General features: G+C 55.2%; 2 protein-coding genes across 5 annotated transcripts in view; both read right to left on the bottom strand.

Moving 5' to 3' along the window:
* Positions 1-686: 686 nt before the first annotated feature.
* Positions 687-9001, bottom strand: DYRK1B (dual specificity tyrosine phosphorylation regulated kinase 1B). Of its 4 annotated transcripts, XM_040445868.1 has the most exons (12): positions 8056-8259; positions 6639-6802; positions 5481-5600; positions 5205-5393; positions 4893-5040; positions 3743-4029; positions 2874-3020; positions 2647-2787; positions 2304-2339; positions 2024-2219; positions 1525-1631; positions 687-1430 (listed from the first exon to the last, which is right to left on the bottom strand). In XM_040445868.1, the coding sequence occupies exons 1-12, from the start codon at positions 8132-8134 to the stop codon at positions 1059-1061; spliced, it is 1986 nt and encodes a 661-aa protein (XP_040301802.1). In that variant the 5' UTR covers positions 8135-8259; the 3' UTR covers positions 687-1058. The 4 variants fall into 4 exon arrangements, with proteins under 4 accessions (XP_040301802.1, XP_040301804.1, XP_040301801.1 ...); XM_040445870.1 differs by lacking the exon at positions 8056-8259 and adding an exon at positions 8857-9001 and having other exon boundaries at positions 2024-2339; XM_040445867.1 differs by having other exon boundaries at positions 2024-2339; positions 8056-8260.
* Positions 9002-9295: 294 nt separating this feature from the next.
* FBL (fibrillarin) overlaps positions 9296-16333 on the bottom strand; it is a 10724-nt gene continuing 3686 nt past the window's right edge. Inside the window, exons 2-9 of the mRNA XM_040445871.1 lie at positions 14413-14565; positions 14205-14306; positions 14022-14116; positions 12713-12883; positions 11864-11996; positions 10428-10540; positions 9511-9656; positions 9296-9401 (exon numbers count right to left, since the gene is read on the bottom strand). Coding sequence (XP_040301805.1) covers positions 9377-9401; positions 9511-9656; positions 10428-10540; positions 11864-11996; positions 12713-12883; positions 14022-14116; positions 14205-14306; positions 14413-14565 — 938 coding nt within the window. The 3' untranslated portion in view covers positions 9296-9376. The remainder of the gene's footprint in view (positions 9402-9510; positions 9657-10427; positions 10541-11863; positions 11997-12712; positions 12884-14021; positions 14117-14204; positions 14307-14412; positions 14566-16333) is intronic.

Raw genomic sequence — 16333 nt, 5'->3', positions numbered from 1 at the left:
GCAAAAGGGATTGCAACGTATAACTCCATTTCCCAGGAAGCGCCGCGCCCCAATGGCGGGAGACGGTAGGTACCTTTGAATCAGGAGGCTCTTGACTGGCCGGTTGGGAGACTTAAGTTTCCAAATTGCTATGGAAACAGACCCACTTACCTGAAACCCCGGGAATATCTTTCTGCCAGAGAATCTCAAAATGCTTTGCTCCGTCACGGTTCCAAAGGGTAAGACCAGACATGGGGGTGGGGGTGGGGTAAAGTCTATACTTTACACTGCCTGCCTGCCATTCCCCAGATGGCATTAATAAGGCCTGCTGCAAGCATTCGGCACCTACTAGATGCCTGCCTGGCATAAGGAGCCACTCCTGTGCAGACTCTGTGGAAGCCCTGGCTTATTAGGGCAGATCCTGATGTTTCCCAGAGACAGGCCACAGCTGGGCGTGTACTCGTTCAGGGTCTGTGTTTACCACGGAAAAGACAAACATGGGCTAGGATCCTATCCAGGATCTCTTGTCTAGGATTCCGTAGCCCCAGACTTCCTGCAGCCCTGTGTCTGCGCCAATAGCCATAACTTCCCCAGGGATGCATCCCTCATGACAGAGCTTTTCTGGCACCCCTTCCCAAACACCGTTCCCCACCACGCCTCTGAGGGCCAGGTGAGGGAAGCCGAGGCCTTGCAAACTCTCAGGCAGGCATGTGAGAAAGCTCTTTACTGGGGGGTACAGCAAGGAGGAGCAAGGCCATCTCCCCCTACCTGCCCCCACCCCCTCCTAGGGCCCTAGGGTGAAGGGGGTCTCCCCCCGACACCGGACCACCACTGTCTTTGGTACAATAAATAGAAAACAAGGGGGGGGGGGGAGAGGGGGCCAAGGGTCCAGTCTTTAGTGAGGAGGGTGCGCCTAAACCCCTCTCCTTGACCCCCTGCCCCAGGCCCCAATCAGTGCAGGCCTCACCCACCCCAGCTGGGTAGCAGCAATTCCAGTCAAGGGGAGAGATGAGGATGGGAGCCCAGGGCCCCCAGATGGGGGGTATGGCTTCAGGAGGGGCCCCAGGGAGGGGGCTGGGTCATGAGCTGGCTGCCGTGCTCTGGGGTACACCACGGAGGCCCAAGCGAGGCCCCAGAGTGGCAGGGTCATCAGGGGGTGGGAGGGGTGGACGACCTCCTGTCATCCGAGTCCGGAGGGCTGAGGCAGCCGGGTGCTGGGGGGCAGGCGCCGGGTGAGGTGGGGAGCAGTCTGGAGGGCCGCCCACCAGGCTCACATCCATCAGCTCCGGGGGTGGTGGTGAGGTTGGTGATGGGGGACGGCCAAGGCATCGGGGTTGAGGGGGTAACTGGGCCCCGGCCCCTGGCAGTGACGAGGCGGAGGCAGGGGCCTGATGTGTCTTGTGGGGCACATCACCCCCTGCCCAGGGGCGCAGCGGCTGGGAGGGTGGGACCTAAAGGAGCAGAGGAATAGTGGGTGATGGAGACCCAGGTCCTGAAGCCCAGATAACCCACTATCCACCTCCCAGGTCCCCAAGGCCCCAGTACCTGGGGGCTGTTCATCTCACAGTCAGTGATGGGGGGCCCGGGGCCCCCACAATATCGGTTGCTGTATCGGTAGGTCCGGTTGTCACTGGAGGAGCCGCTGGAGCCTCCTGGAGGTGCCAGGGGAGGAAATGAGGAGAAGCCTTAGGGTGAGGAGAGGTGGTGGCTGGGTTTTCGGGTGGCTGAGTCTGGCTGGCGACTCAGGCCCACGCCTGGGCTTTGGGATCAGAGCCTATCTGAAGGATGGGCCCAATTCTGAGATTAAGGATCAGAGCTCAGTTTTGGCTTTCAGAGTCAGAAGCAGTTTCAGAGGTGTGAGCCCAAGTGCAATTTCAGAGATCAGGTCACAGCCAGGCAGAGCTCTCTTGCCCCACCCATTCAGAGTCCAGGATCCCACAATTTCAAAGCTCTAGATGAAGGCCCAGTGGCAAGGTCCCCCAGGTCAGGCCAAACCCATGTTGCCCACCCTCCTGTTCTAGCCCACCTGGCACTGGGCACCCACCAGAGCTGGAGATGGAGCTGGCGGTGCTGGAGGAGGGGCAGGTATCAAGGGGTGCGGGCGAGGTGGAGGCACTGCTGCCTGCCGGGCCCGTGTTGGTGGCCTCATCAGCCGTGCGGCGGAAGAAGCCGTGCTGCAGAGCCCCCAGTGGGCTGATGCGGGCGGCGGGCTCATACTCCAGCATGCGCAGCACCAGGTCCTGGAAGCGGAGGTAGTCGGCGGGGCTGTGGCCCGGCTCCCCCGCCCGCCGGCCCCCGGGCCCGCCCGTCTGCACGCCCAGCACCTCCTGCAGCCGCCGTGTCCCGGGGCCCTGGTAATCCTGGCAGGGAGGGGGTGGGAGGGGGGGCAAGAGAGTGGCCGTCAGTGGGCAGGAGGGGCAGGGAGACACACACGGGGAAACAGAGGCACAAGAGAGAAAGTGGAAGGAGAGAAGCTAAGAAGAGTTGTGGGGTGGGTAGGAGAGACGGGGGAGGGGGGGTGGGCTGGGACGAAGGAGAGGACAGACAAGGGGGAGAGGAAGGAAGGGAAAGACACAAGGGAGAGGAAGCAGGGAGAGAGGAAGCCCCAAGTGTGAGAGAGTGAGGGGCCACCAGGGTGGGAGGAGCGGCGTGGGGCAGGGGCCGCACCTTCCTGAGTTCCTTTGTCCTTCGTAGGGTCCAGCCACCCCCAGGCAGCCGTTCAAAGTACTTGCGAGCCTTGGGTGCCTGGTCCAGCATGGGGGCTGGTGGGATGCCCAGCACCTCCACAATCCGGTTCATCTGGTCCACCTGTGGAGCAATCAGGTGGGCAGTCAGGGTCATCAGGCCAACCAGGCCTCTGTCCCCTCCAGCACACCCCCTCCTCGGGAGCACACCTCATTGGAGCCACTGAAGAGGGGCTCTCCAGTGTGCATCTCCACCAGGATGCAGCCCAGGGACCACATATCAATGGCCAGGTCGTAGGGTGTGCCCAGAAGCACCTCAGGCGACCGATAGAAGCGGCTCTGGATGTACTGGTAGATCTGTGGGGCAGAGCAGGGAAGAAGGCAGCGGTCAGAGGTCCCAGCCTCCCCTAGTGGTGCCATGGCCATACCCAAAGCTGAGACAAGCTTCCTTTCACCAAAACCGGGACGGAGGTTCCAAACTTGGATGTTACCAGCATCCCTGCTTTCCAGGAGCCACTACCATCATCTTATTCACCAGCCTCAGAAGTCTCTGCTGACCTAGTCTCACCCTGATCTCCATCCCAAAGCCTGACCCTGGTCATCAGAGGCTGGCAGTCTGCAAGCCCAGGCCCTTCCCACCCCCGCAATCCAGACCCTTTCCAAGCCATCTCAAATGTCTGCTCACATGAAGCTGCAAAACTAAAGCACCCGTCCCCTCTTAAGGGCACAGGGCAAACAACTTAGCAAAGCGTCACTCCAAGCTCAAAGCCAACCCAACTTCACTCTGCCCACATCTGGCAGCCTCAACACTGGCCCTGCCTCCTCAGGCCTCACGCTTCCTTTCCTACTGGGAACTACATCCTGTGGCACTTTTTTTCCCCCCCCCCCCCCCTTACACTCCGTACCGCCAACACCTCATCCCGATACTACCCTTCAGGCACCCGCCAGGCCACTTCAGGCTGGGCCCGGCAACCCCATCCCAGCCTAGCTCCGCCCCTCGGGCTCCAGCCACCAGTGCCCCCCCCCGCCACGCCCACGCCGTGAGCCCCGCCCCTGGGCCGGGCCGTGCCGCGCCGCACCCGCTGGCCAAGCTGGCAGGAGCTGCCGAAGTCCACGATCTTGATGGCGCTACGCTTGGGATTGCAGAGCAGGATGTTCTCGGGCTTGAGGTCGCAGTGAATGATGCTGAGCTCAGGCGTGGCCAGGAAGAGCAGCGCTGTGCAGAGCTGCTGCGCTAGCTTCCGCGTCAGGTTCAACGAGACTCCGCGGAAGTGCGTGTTGCGCAGGAGGTCGTACAGGTTGTAGGAAAGCAGCTCGAACACCAGGCACAGGTGGTTCCGAAACATGAAGTGCCGCTTCAGGTGCACTGCGGGGAAGGAGGCAGAAACGGGCCGCTGGTGAAGCGGAGCCTCAGAGAGGGCCAGTGGCAGCCGGGGACACACGGTAATAGGGAGAGAGGCCACAAGCAGATCTGTGACTCTGCCGTGTGAGCACCGGACAGATAGTGGTGTGCCCACGGGAGGCAGCTGCTGGTCAGGGTGTTTTCATTCGGTCTGTAACTTGATTCACGTCAAGAAAAAGATTTTCTTGATTAAGACAAGTTCATTTTTTTCAAGTCTCTCTCCAACTTCCTGATAAATGAAAGAGAACGTTTCTCTTTGGTGCTGATGGGTCTTTAATACCCTTCGCCATTTCCTTAATTTTGTAACGTTGTCTTACTCTCAGTTCTGTTTATTTTTGTGGCAGAGGACACTCGCTTTCCATTTACTGTAACCATATGTATTTCAAGAAACACACTCTCTAATCTACTCTTGCTTTTTCTAAGAGGAATCAGTGTGGGAAAGAGGAAAAAGAATGACACAGACGTCAGGAGTAAAGGCCCTGGAGTCCACTGCCTGGTGACATTATAGCTCCACTAAGTACAAACTCGGTGGCCTTTGGCAAGTGACAGCGCCCGAATACTTCCTTTTCTACTCCAAGCTGTGGGCCATGATGCCCCTTCCCCCCAGGGCTGTGGTCATACTGAAACCAGTTGATTCAACGTGTGCTTGCAACAAGCCTGACCCTTAGTGAGCACCCAATAAATTCTGGTCAGCACTATGCTGGGAATAGGTCAGAAATCATGAAGGCGGCAAGACAATCACTGATGTCAGGGAATTACAGACCAGAGCCTGCCCTGAAGACACTAGCCCCATCCTGTACTGGGTGTATGGCTGCCCCAGGCCTCACCTATGTAGTACTTCATCTCTGTGTCGTGCTGGTTCATCAGCTCTAGCAGCCGCAGCTCAATCTGGGCCTGGTTCAGGAAGGCCTTTTTGTTCTTGATGATCTTGATGGCCACCAGCTCCTGGGTCTGATGATCATAGGCTTTCACCACCTGCCAGGGCAGGACATGTCACAAAGTGGGGAATGGGGGTGGGGGATGGGGAGGAGGAGATGGGAAGGGGGATGGGGGACAGAACAAAGCACCACTTTTCTGTGGGTCAATACCAGTGGGTGCCCATGCCCCCCAATCCCTGGGTCAGGGTGTGCGTCCCACACCTGGCCAAAGGAGCCTTTGCCAATGAGTGAGTCAATCTCGTAGCGCTCCAGCCAGCGCTCGCCACTGCGCACAATGTAGTCGTGGTTGTCATCATCATAACCATGGTTCAGGACCTTTTTCTCCTTCTTGGTGCTCGAGTCCTGAGGTGGCGCCTGCTGGGCCCGCCGCTTCTTCTTCGCATAGTATACCTGCCCAGCCGGCCAGCAGATAAGGACTGCTGAGTGACCTGTGCTGGCAGCCAGGACCCCTCAGCACCCAGCCGGGCCCCCGCCCACCTCATTGATGTGCTTGTAGGTCTTAATGAGGTCCACGGAGAGCTTGCGCAGCGGGGCTGAGGTCGCATCCCGAAAGGCCAAGGGCAGCCTCCGTGGCAACAGCCGCACATCAGGCAATACCTGCAGGGCAGGGCGAGGAGTGGGCACTGAGGACAGGCGTGCACTTCTGACCTCCAGAGGGAGAGCTGTATGGGTGGCTGGGTCATCATGGTTACACACACACATAGTTACTCGGTCATCATGTGACAACCCCACTAGGATAGAAATTCCCCAAGGGCAGAGACTCTCTGGTTCTTGCTGCATTTCCGGTGCCTGGAGCAGGACCTGGCACATAGCGGACAGTCATTAGAGATTTGCCGAGTGAATGAATGGGGAACTGTTTACCCCTCACCTTCCATCCCACACCTTTACTCCTTTCCGAACCTCAGTGGGAGAGACCAGACAGAAAACGTGGGCTCTGCCCTTTGCAGTCCTTCGCCAAGAGACCCTCCATTCTGGGTGTCCCATCTTGAGGGCTCACTTCTTGCCTTACCCTTGTCCCGTTGAGTCTTCTCATCCCTCACCCCCAACTCTGCACCATTTTTGCCCAGTGTTTCAGGATCCAGCACCCTTGATCTTCTACTCTGTCCCACTTCAAGCTCTACATTTCAGAGCCTTAAACAGTCTCTACCCCTAAATGTCTCTACTCTGCACCCTAAGGTGCTGCTGGCTCCAGGATCCTTTGGGTTCAACCTTCACCCACTTTCACCCCACCTCCCTCCCCCATCTTTCACTCTGGAACTTTTTTCCTTAGTGAACATTTATTGAGTGTTTTTTGACGTGCCAGGCACTGTTCTCAGCATTTTATGTTCATTTCATTAACTTGTTTAATTCTCACAACAACCCTGTGAGGTAGGTATCATTACTGGCTCCATTTTACAGAATTCTCGAAAACTGAAGCAGGGAGAACCTAAGTAATTTAACCACCATGTCAGGATTTGAACCCAGGCTCTCTAAACAGATTCTGCCAGCAACTCCTCTATTATTTTCCACTCCAGATGGACCCTTCCTGCCCCAAGGAAACTGTTTTGGGCAACCAAACTATCTTTCACTCTCCAGACCCTTCTGTCCCCAGCCTCCCCCTACCCCAGACTGGTAAGGAGCCAGCTGAAAGCATACCTGCGTGTGCTCCTGGGGCCCTGGGAAGCCAGAGAAGGGACCATGGCCTGGTGGGACGGCCATGGTGGGCTCAGAGGGCCGCAGGGGAGCGAGGCCTGGAGCGGGAGCCCGGCCGGGGGGCGCCTTCTCGCATCCTGCACCTCGGCTGCCACCGCCGCTGAGACCTGAGAGCAGGCAGGAGGCAGGGGAACATGGAACAAGGGGATGTATGGGACGGTACGAAGCAGGAAAGAGGTAGACATCAGAAAGAAGGCAGGGCACAGGGAGAGGAGAAAAAGAGCAACAGGTGGTAATGAGAAGGGACAGAGAGAAGTGGTGGGGGTGGGAGCACAGCGGAGTCCCTCAACAGATGATTACCAAATAAATGAAGTAGGGGGCACAAAGAGGGGAACGTGTGAAAGGGAATGATTGCAATCCAGGCAGGGATATAGACCATGACAAGAAAGAACAGAAAGACACCAATAATTGGGGGGAGGAAAAGAAAAAGATAGAAACCACAGACAGTATAGAGAGTAGGAGTCACTGTTCGCTTCCCATTTCTACTAACGGCCCTCCCCGACGCCCCCTCACACAAGATCTTGCCCTCCTGCAGTCTTCCCTGATCAGCAGGATCTCCTCGTATCACAGCAAGTTCCCTCCACTTCAAGATCTACCCTTCCCAGTAGATCCCTCAATCCAGAGAGCTCTAGGATCCCCCCAAACCACATGAGACAACTCTGGGCCCCCTCCAAACCCACGACAGAGTCCTCTGCAGGCCCCTAAAACCACATCAGGGTCCTGGGGACCACACCAAGATTAACCTGTTCTATAGGATTATCTCCATACAACAGAGTCCCACCCCATGGCATTCCCATCCACCAGCCCCCACCCCCCAGGGGACCCACCCCATATCATGCCAAGACCTCTTCCCTATAACATCTCCTCCCACACCAGGGACCACTGCTCCAGGTAGTTGCTCCCGTGGCACATCGGGACTCTTCTCCGTATTACTTCATGGTCCCCCTCAGAAGCAAGGCTCACTTTCCCTGATGGGAGCAAGGAGGCTTCTCTTCCCTCGCCCTTCTCTCCCCTACACTGGATCTTCCCCTCCTCCTCCCATCCAAGATTTCTACCAGGGCCCTTTCTCCAGTTACTCTTCTCTACACCAGGGTCAATACACAACTGTGCCAATTCCTAGAAGGCCCCCAGAACCAAATTCCCCAAATATCACATAGAGTTCTCCCCTCACAGAGTACCTGTCACACCAAAATCCTCTCCCCACAGGCCTTCTCCCATGGCACTCCCTTTCTTCTATGCCAAGCCTTGCCACTCCACGATCCCTCCTCTCTCTTGGAGCTCCCCCGCCCCTCGCCCGAAACAACCTCTTCCCCGGGGCCCTCCCACGGCAGGACCTTCTCTCCAAGCACCCACCCCCTACCCGGGTCAGGGCTGGCGCGGGGCCCACGGGGGGCTGGGGCGCGGTGGGGCCCCCAGTGGGGTGGGCGAGCAGCCAGCATGGCGGCGGCGGTGGCAGAGAGGAGACGGCCGCCTGTCCCGGCCCGGCCGGCCCGGCAAGCCCCGCGGCGGGGAGGGCAAGCGGGACAGGCGGCCCGGTGGGTGACAACAGCAGCAGCCGCCGCCGCCGGGGGTGGGGAGAGGAGGGAACGAGGGTCAGCCCGGGGCACGCGGGGGAAGGGGAAAGCAGGTGGACGGGGGAGGGGTGGGTTAACCCTCGCCCCGCCGGCCCCGCCCCGCGCAGCCACCCGCCCCGCGCAGCCACCCGCCCCTGGGGACCCAGGCGTCCCGCCCCCCACCCTGGAGGCCCGCCCCGGTCGGCGGAGCCCCGGCGGGCGGGGCCGGCTGAGCTGAGCTTGGCAGTCCGCACCTGCCATGGCAACAACCGTGCCATTGGCCGCTGCTGCCAAGGGCTCAGCCAATCGCAGTCCAGAACAGCTGTTGCTAGGCGACGACGATGCAGCCGGAGGAGTCGAGCCCAAACAAAGGGCGGGAGCGGGGCCCCGCTACCCCCTCCCAGCCTCACTCCCAAGACTGCTCCCTCGGGCTCGGCCCCTTCCAAGAATCCGACTATGAATAGCCAGGCACGGCCTGCACCTGCCCGCCGCCCCCCTGCCCTCCTCCCTCGGCCTCGTGCTAAGTCTCGCGGCGACGCGGGCAGGGCGGGTCCGTACTGCCCCCTCCCCGCGAGCTCGTGCTACCCCACCTGTAGCCGCGTTGTTACCTGAGGGCGCGGGCAAGGGGACTCAAGCTGCTCGGGAAGCCCGAGCTCAGACCTGCCCACTGGCTGAAAGTATCCGGCGGACGCGGCGAGCCAGGGCCCCGATTACCCAGTAATGCAACCAGCAAAATGGCGACCACAACAAACCGGCCCCCACCTCCCGCCTCGGGCTCCGCCCCCACTCCCCCCATTCGCTTCACCCACGTGACCCAAGGTAACACTCCGCGCCTGCGCGCAGCGGAGCTTACCGGTAGACGCGCACAGTAAGCTACCAACCCCGCCCAAACGTCGAAATCCGGGTTGCGACTGCGCAAAAGGCAGCCAAGAAAGGAACATGCGCACGTGTGACCGGATGAGCTCGTCCACCCCCACCACCGCGCCAGTTGACCAAGGGAGCATGCGCTCTGTTGAATGGAGGTCGCTGAGCAATCAGCAGACGGGAGCAATGGATGAGTCTTTTAATAGAAAAACACACGTGTAACAGTAGCAACACAATCTCTCGCAATCCAGATGGCGCTGGGCTTCAGTTCTTCACCTTGGGAGGTGGCCTGTAAGAGGAAGGAGAGAGGGGATTCAGAGCCTGTCACCATTTTCCGGCACTCCTACCAAGCGCTAAGGCGCAGGGCTGTCTTGGTGGCTTCCAGGCCCCCTGCTCACCTGTACACGCCCACCACCACAGCGTGGTCTCTTTCGTAAGGCTCTAAGGTCAACTGTTCCTGGGGCTTCATGTTCTCCTGCTGCATCTTTTTCACTTCAGAGGCAAACACGGCCTCAGCAGAGGCTGTGGAGTCAATGCAGTTGGCCTGCAGAAGAGAGAACTTGGAAGTCTGCAGCAAGGCTTTGGGCTTTTTTTTTTTTTTTCTTTTGCTCTTTAAACCACAGGTATTTGTTTTTTATTGGAAACTCAGTGAAACTCAGGTTTTGGGAGTGGAGGGAAAAGACTTCATCACAGAAATTTTCTTCAAGTTGGTTTGGATTTACAACAGAAGACTTTAACAGAGACCTATTTATCTAAAAGCTAGTGTTTAAATTTTATACCCAGGGTTGTTTTTGTTTTATTTTCTCTTTCTTTAACAATAGTAATGCTGAGAATACAAAAACAAATGTAACAAAAGGCCAACAAATGGTGAATCTGGCTGAGGATCTTTATTTTAAAATAAAACGTTTTTGAAAACGCACCGAACATTTACCTAAAACTTATTTTCTACCATGCTGTACTAAACACTTCATATATATTGATAAATTTAATCCTTACAGACAACACTGAAAGAGAGATGACTAATGAAGAAACAGGTACCCAGGTTAGGTAACTTGCTCAAAGTCACAGAGCAAGCTGGAATTCAAACTCAAATGGTCAGACTCCACAATTATTCACTTGACCAGTACCTTCTATTGCCAAACCCAAAGCCTTTTCGTTTTGCAGACCTTTTTCATCATGTGCTATACGACTGGGGCAGGGATAGAGCTGGCTGGATGAGGCATCCCAGAATGGAGGCCTCCTCGTTTTGACTGACTGACTGGCAGTTACAGAGAAGACACGACCACCCCACCTTAGATTCCACCAAGCCCCGTACCTTAATGGAAATCACAAAGTGTCCTCCATTACGAAGGAAGGTGTGGGCATTCAGGGCTACAATCCGGGTCTGGTCTGGCTGGGCCACATCGGCAAAGATCACATCCACCATCGCTAGGGAGAAAGAAGTGGCAGTTACAAATTGGATCTGTTGGATCTTCTCGGCTCCTCCCATGAGGCCTGTGCCCTGTTACCAGCAGGTTCCTGGCAGTCTTCCCTGCTTCCAGTCTCACATCCCCCCCACTGATCTCCCTCCCTCTGCAGTACCCCCAGGATGGGTCCAAGAAACCCAGTCACACCATCTATTCATTCCTCTTGTAAGTCACGATTGCCACCTACTCTGTGGCCAGCCCTGGGCCGGGTGTGGGGGACACAGAGATGAGTCAGACCCAGACCTGGTCCTCGAGATGCTCCCAGGTCTTGGGATGGGGGGTAAACAGACACTCATCAAAAAGGCAAGTAAAGGGGCGCCTGGGTGGCTCAGTCAGTTAAGCGTCCGACTTTGGCCTAGGTCATGATCTCACAAATTCTGAGTTTGAGCCCCACGTCGGGCTCTGTGCTGACAGCTTGGAGCCTGGAGCCTGCTGCAGATTCTGTGTCTCCCTCTCTCTCTCTGCCCCTCCCCTGCTCATGCTCTCTGTCTTTCGAAAATAAATAAATGCTAAAAAAATTCATTTAAAAAAAAGGCAAGTAAAGGAAAGCACTTACAGGCCAGAGTCCCTGCAGGATTGTCTAAATAAATAAATAAATAAATAAATAAATAAATAAGTTGTAGGACAAAGGGTATTGTATGAATGCATGGGGGAAAAAAAAACTCCAGAGAAAACCAGCGAAATGCACAGTTTTGTGTGTGTGTGTTTTGTTTTTTTTTTTGCAAAGTATTATTTTTAAGCTGGTATGATTAGAAAAAAAAAAAAAAAAGAGGGTATAATGAAAACTGACTTTTTGAAATTGGGAAAAGCAGCTTTTTAAATTGCTCCTATCAGTTACCTCTGAGGGTTGTTTATAAGGAGTTCCAGTTTTACATCATGTTTCCCAATTTTTTTTTAAAACAAAGTAATATTCACAACAGGCCCCTCTCAGCCAAGGCCACACTCAGGTTGTGCTTTATGGGTTATGATCTCACCAGACAACGAGGAGGATGGGGGCTTTTATACATAAGCCAGGGGCAGCATGAAAAGTACCATGTTCTGGAGGGAGGCAGGAAGTATGGGGGTGCCTAGGGAGAGGCGCAGGAGATTGAAGGAGGTTGGCCCTTCAGGCCTGCCAAACACCCAAATTCCACAACTTCAGCTGCCTCCCCCTCCCCTTCCCCCCCTTCATTCCTGCAGACTCAGGAGGCCTGCTCATTCACTCTGCTTCCACTCAGATCGGGATTCTGGCCACCTTTCCCAGGAAACCTGGAGTGGCCTGGACTACACAATCCTGGACCCCTACCTATGAGCATGCGGTATTTGTGTGGGTGCCGAGCATCTTCAATAACAGGAATGATGTTGGTCCTCTTCTTGGCCAAGTTAATGAGGTCACGGCCAGAGCGGTGGGAGAACTCAACTGCATAGACTAGACCGTCCTACAATAATCAAAAAAATAGAAACAGATACTGGTTCTTAAATGGAACACCCACTATGGGCCCAAACACTGCATGTGGCCATGCAAATGCCCATATCAAAACCCTACCATTTAACAACTATTGTTATGTCCATCTTACAGATGAATAAAGTGAGAGCCAGAGACATGAAGTCACCGGCCAACAGTGATTCAATCCTGCTTTGCTCGATTCAATCCCGCTTTGCTCATCTGAGAGCCGAGTCCCTCAATACGGTCTTAAAACGAGGAAGCTAGGGCACTGAGATGAAGTCTTAACAGCTAAGAACACTTACAATGGGCCAGGCACCACTCTGTTATTTTACAGGAATTCACTCGTTTATCTTCACAGTAACCCTATTTTCCAGAGGGATAAACGGAGGCTCAGACAGGTTAAGTTATTAACTGCTGAAAGCCACCTCACTGTTAAATGCCACACTAGAGCCCGGGGTTTTTAACCACTAAATTATACAGCTCCTTTCCCTCCAGGCTAAGAACTCAGGAGTGAGGCTGAACGAGGCTTTGGAGACCAGGCGTCCAAGCTGCTCCTTCCACCCACAGGCACTTTGAAGACGGAGGGCCTAGCTCCAAGCTACACGGTACAGGGAGGCAGCCAAGGCCACTGCCTCCAGGCTGGCAGGGGCAGCCTCTCCCTTCTTTCCACCTCACCACCAGCCTTTACTCACCCCTCCATCCACTCACCGGGCCTACGATGTCAGACACGTGGGAGACAGTGGTGCCGGACGCAGCCCCGAGGTAGAGCACCTTGGCCCCTGGCTTGATGTGGATCTGGTCCACGCCGCCCAGGATTGCTGCTGCCAGCTTGGAGCGGAAGGGGTTCCAGGCACGGTACTCGATTTTGTCATCTCCCTCCTGGGCCGGGAGAGATGGGGATGGAAGTCAGTGCTGGGCTCTTGTGCTAGACCCCACTGCCCTCAGCCCCAGGTGCTCATTCATTGTTCAAGAAATGAACACAGGTGGAAACCTGGGTGGCTCAGTCGCTTAAACATCTGACTTGGGCTCAGGTCATGATCTTACGGTTCCTGAGTCAAGTTCCACATCGGGCAAACACAAGCCCTGCTTCTCTCTCTCTCTCAAGAGAGAAGAGAGAGAGAAATGAACACAGGTACACATCAATGACCACAACACATGCAGGACCTGCCCACTCATGGAGGTTACTGATTCAGGTAGAAGGGGCAGGGATAGACGATCAACACAGAGATAAGACCATACGAGACAACAGCAGGACCTGTGTGATCAATCAACAACCATTCACTGTGCCGGCACGCCCAGTGTGCCAGACTCTACGCCAGGCAACGGGGATGCACAGAGAATGAGACAAAGACCCTTGTCCTCAAGGACTAAGTATGCACAGAACTAACACATATGGTACAGGAACCAGTGACAGGTGCTAAGGTGAAAAGATCAAGCCAGGAAAGAGGACATGAAGTATGGGGTGTGGGCTAAGGAGCAGGTGAAAACGAGAAAGGGTGGCCAGGGAAGAGCCCAGGAGACATCTGCAGTAGACCCTGAGGGAGGCAGGGACCGTGCAACTCATCTGGAGAAGTGCATTCTAGGCAGTAGGAGAGGACACAGAAAGGCCCTGAGCAGGAGTGGGCCTGGCCATTAAGAAAATGGGATAACAGGGCAGAGGGTGGGCAGTGAGGACTGCTTCTGACAGACTGGGTGGTGCAAGGTGGCACTGTGAGAAAGACAAGGTGACATCCGACCAGAGACACTAGGGGTGAAAGGAACCAGCCACACACACAACTGGGGGATGAGCAAGGAGGTCCGTGTGGCTGGAAGATGCGAGGTGAGGGAGTAGGGAGGGGGAGCTGGAATGCACACAGTCCTCTGGGCCACACTGAGGACCTGGGACTTTGACCTGAAGGCCACAGGGATCGGACTCGGGTATTAAGATGACCCTCTGGCTGGCCTGCACAGGGCGCACAGTGGGGCGGGAGGGAGACCAGACGGCTGGCTACCCCATCAGCTAGGGCCCTGGTCTCACCGAAATGGAGACTCTCTTCTCTCCATAAACTGACTCTCCAGGGACCAGATTCTTGGTGACAAGCGCATCTTCCTTTCCTCGACAAATGAAGACACCTAAGTGAGGGGACCAGTGCAGGGTGAAGACTCTGGGCTGCACCCCACCGCACCCCACCCTCAGCAGCTCCCCGCCTTCCTCACTCACCTTCATGCCGATGGGGTTCTACCATCACATTCTTCCCCGACTGGTTTCCTCTTTTTCCTCCCCGGCCACGACCCCGGTTGCCACCAGACTGGAACCCTCCCCCTACAAGGCAGAGATGCAGTGACACAGGGACATCCCATCTCTTCCTTCCTGAGCCCCAAGCCCAGGCACTGCCTCCAGACTGCATCCCCCCTACAAGGTCACTCACCACCTCGTCCTCCTCCTCCTCCTCCTCGGCCACGGCCCCTGAAGCCTCCACCACGACCTCTGCCCCCACCAAAGCCTCCTCGACCTCCACCACGTCCACCACGGTCACCAAAGCCTCCTCGGCCACCGAAGCCGCCCCCACGGGGGCTGAAACCTGTAGTGGCAACAGAAACAGGAATCAGGGCAACGAAGTTTGAGATGTTATTATTCCTATATCTGGTAATTCCACTGGAGGGTGTCCACAAATATCCACAGTAGCCAAAAAATCGGGCCCAAACCAGATGTCCATCGGCAGAATGGGCAAATAAAACAGGGGCACATTCATAATCAACAATGACGGGATCTACAGTTACACACAACAGATAATGAAAATCTTAGGGTCATAATGTTAAGTGAAAAAGCAAGTTGAAGAAAACCACACCCAACATAGTATCTTTTATAAAGTTCAGCAACAATTAAAATTAAACAATGCCATGCCGTGTTGATATATGTGGTAATGCACGCCCCATGCCCCCTCCTCCCACCAAAATAGAGGCCAAGGGGATAAATGCAAAACTCATACGATACTGAGTATCGAAAGGGAGAAAAATTACAGGGTGCAGGTAGGGGAGATGTAGGTTACTGTTAACATCCTGCTTTTCTCCGTTGGATAGCAGATTGGCAGGATCCATTGTATTTTCCCGTCCTTCCTTCCTTGCTCCCTCCCTTCCTTTCTTAAAGCGGGCTCTGCGCTGCCAGCAGTGAGCCCGATGCAGGGCTCGAACTCACGAACCATGGGATCACGACCTGAGCCGAAGTCAGACACTTAACCGACTAAGTCACTAGGTGCTCCTCCATTCTATTTTCAGTATTAGTCTGGAGAAGCGCAAATACCCGCCTGTGCGCATGCACCGTGGCAGCAAGGTCCCTCAGACCTTGGAAACATTTCCATGCCCTCCCTCGTCTGGAAGAAAAGTGCCAACCCCCAAACAGAGGGGAGGTCGGCATGATGTATCCTTTCTGCTATCTGACCCCCCTGCTTGCAAACTTGCAGAAGTCCCTCCCAGCTCAGGGGGAAAAAAAAGAAAAACTCTTGAATTGTCCTTTATGGATGGGCGACAGTGCCTAAGCAGTGTAGGGCTTGTGGACGTCATGCAAAGTCGGGAGGAAAAAAAAAGAGATTCAGAGAGGCTTTATTTTCACGAGCTCAGGTCAGGGCAAACTCGTTCCCTTCACTGAGCACAAAACAACGGCAGAGGCGGACGGAATTCGGGTACTAACAGATTCAGTATTTTCCTGTGTGGTTCCCTAAGCTCTGCCGTACTTTCAGCCAATCACACAAGTTATAAAATAATAGTGCGAAAATTAGTGATGCTTTAAAAAATAATCTCACTTGATGTAAAACTGTTCAGTACTAAGCTTGCTAGGGTTTTGGGAAAGGCATACCACATTCACCTCTATGAAAGCTTCATGCCTCGTAATGGCGTTAAAGATGAAAATGCAGAACTTTTCAGCGCCTTTCCTGATTGAAGTGTTAAAAATGGACAGTTTCAGAACTCCCCAGACATGACTCAGAGGTGCCTACCTTTCCTCCCTCTACTCCTGCAGTCTCCTGTCCACATGGCAGCTAGCGACTGACCTTTTTCAAACTGCAAATTGGATCTCTTCATGCCCCTGCCCAAATCCCTTCAACGGTTTTCCATCCCATTGAAAATGAAACCCAGGGGCACCTGGGTGGCTCAGTCAGTTAAGTGTCCGACTTCGGTTCAGGTCATGATCTTGCAGTTTGCGAGTTTGAGCCCAGCATCGGGCTCACTGCTGGCAGCGCAGAGCCCACTTTGGACCCCGTCTCCCTCTCTCTACCCCTCCCCCACTCTCTCAAAAATAAATAAACATGGAAGGAAGGAAGGAAGGAAGGAAGGAAGGAAGGAAGGAAGGAAGGA

The sequence above is a fragment of the Herpailurus yagouaroundi genome, unplaced genomic scaffold, assembly GCF_014898765.1.
Source record: "Herpailurus yagouaroundi ecotype Mexico unplaced genomic scaffold, PumYag 194, whole genome shotgun sequence".
Lineage (NCBI taxonomy): Eukaryota > Metazoa > Chordata > Mammalia > Carnivora > Felidae > Herpailurus > Herpailurus yagouaroundi.
The sequence above is the reverse complement of the archived record's forward strand: the minus strand, read 5'-3'. Positions and strand labels throughout refer to the sequence as shown.

Excerpts from the sequence above, each read along its gene's own strand:
- DYRK1B (XM_040445867.1), bottom strand. The coding sequence starts at position 8,134 with ATGCTGGCTGCTCGCCCACCCCACTGGGGGCCCCACCGCGCCCCAGCC. Across the intron at positions 5,601-6,638 it reads GGCCCCAGGAGCACACGCAG|GTATTGCCTGATGTGCGGCT; the intron begins GTATGCTTTCAG and ends CCTGCCCTGCAG. Across the intron at positions 2,788-2,873 it reads TCTTCAGTGGCTCCAATGAG|GTGGACCAGATGAACCGGAT; the intron begins GTGTGCTCCCGA and ends ATTGCTCCACAG.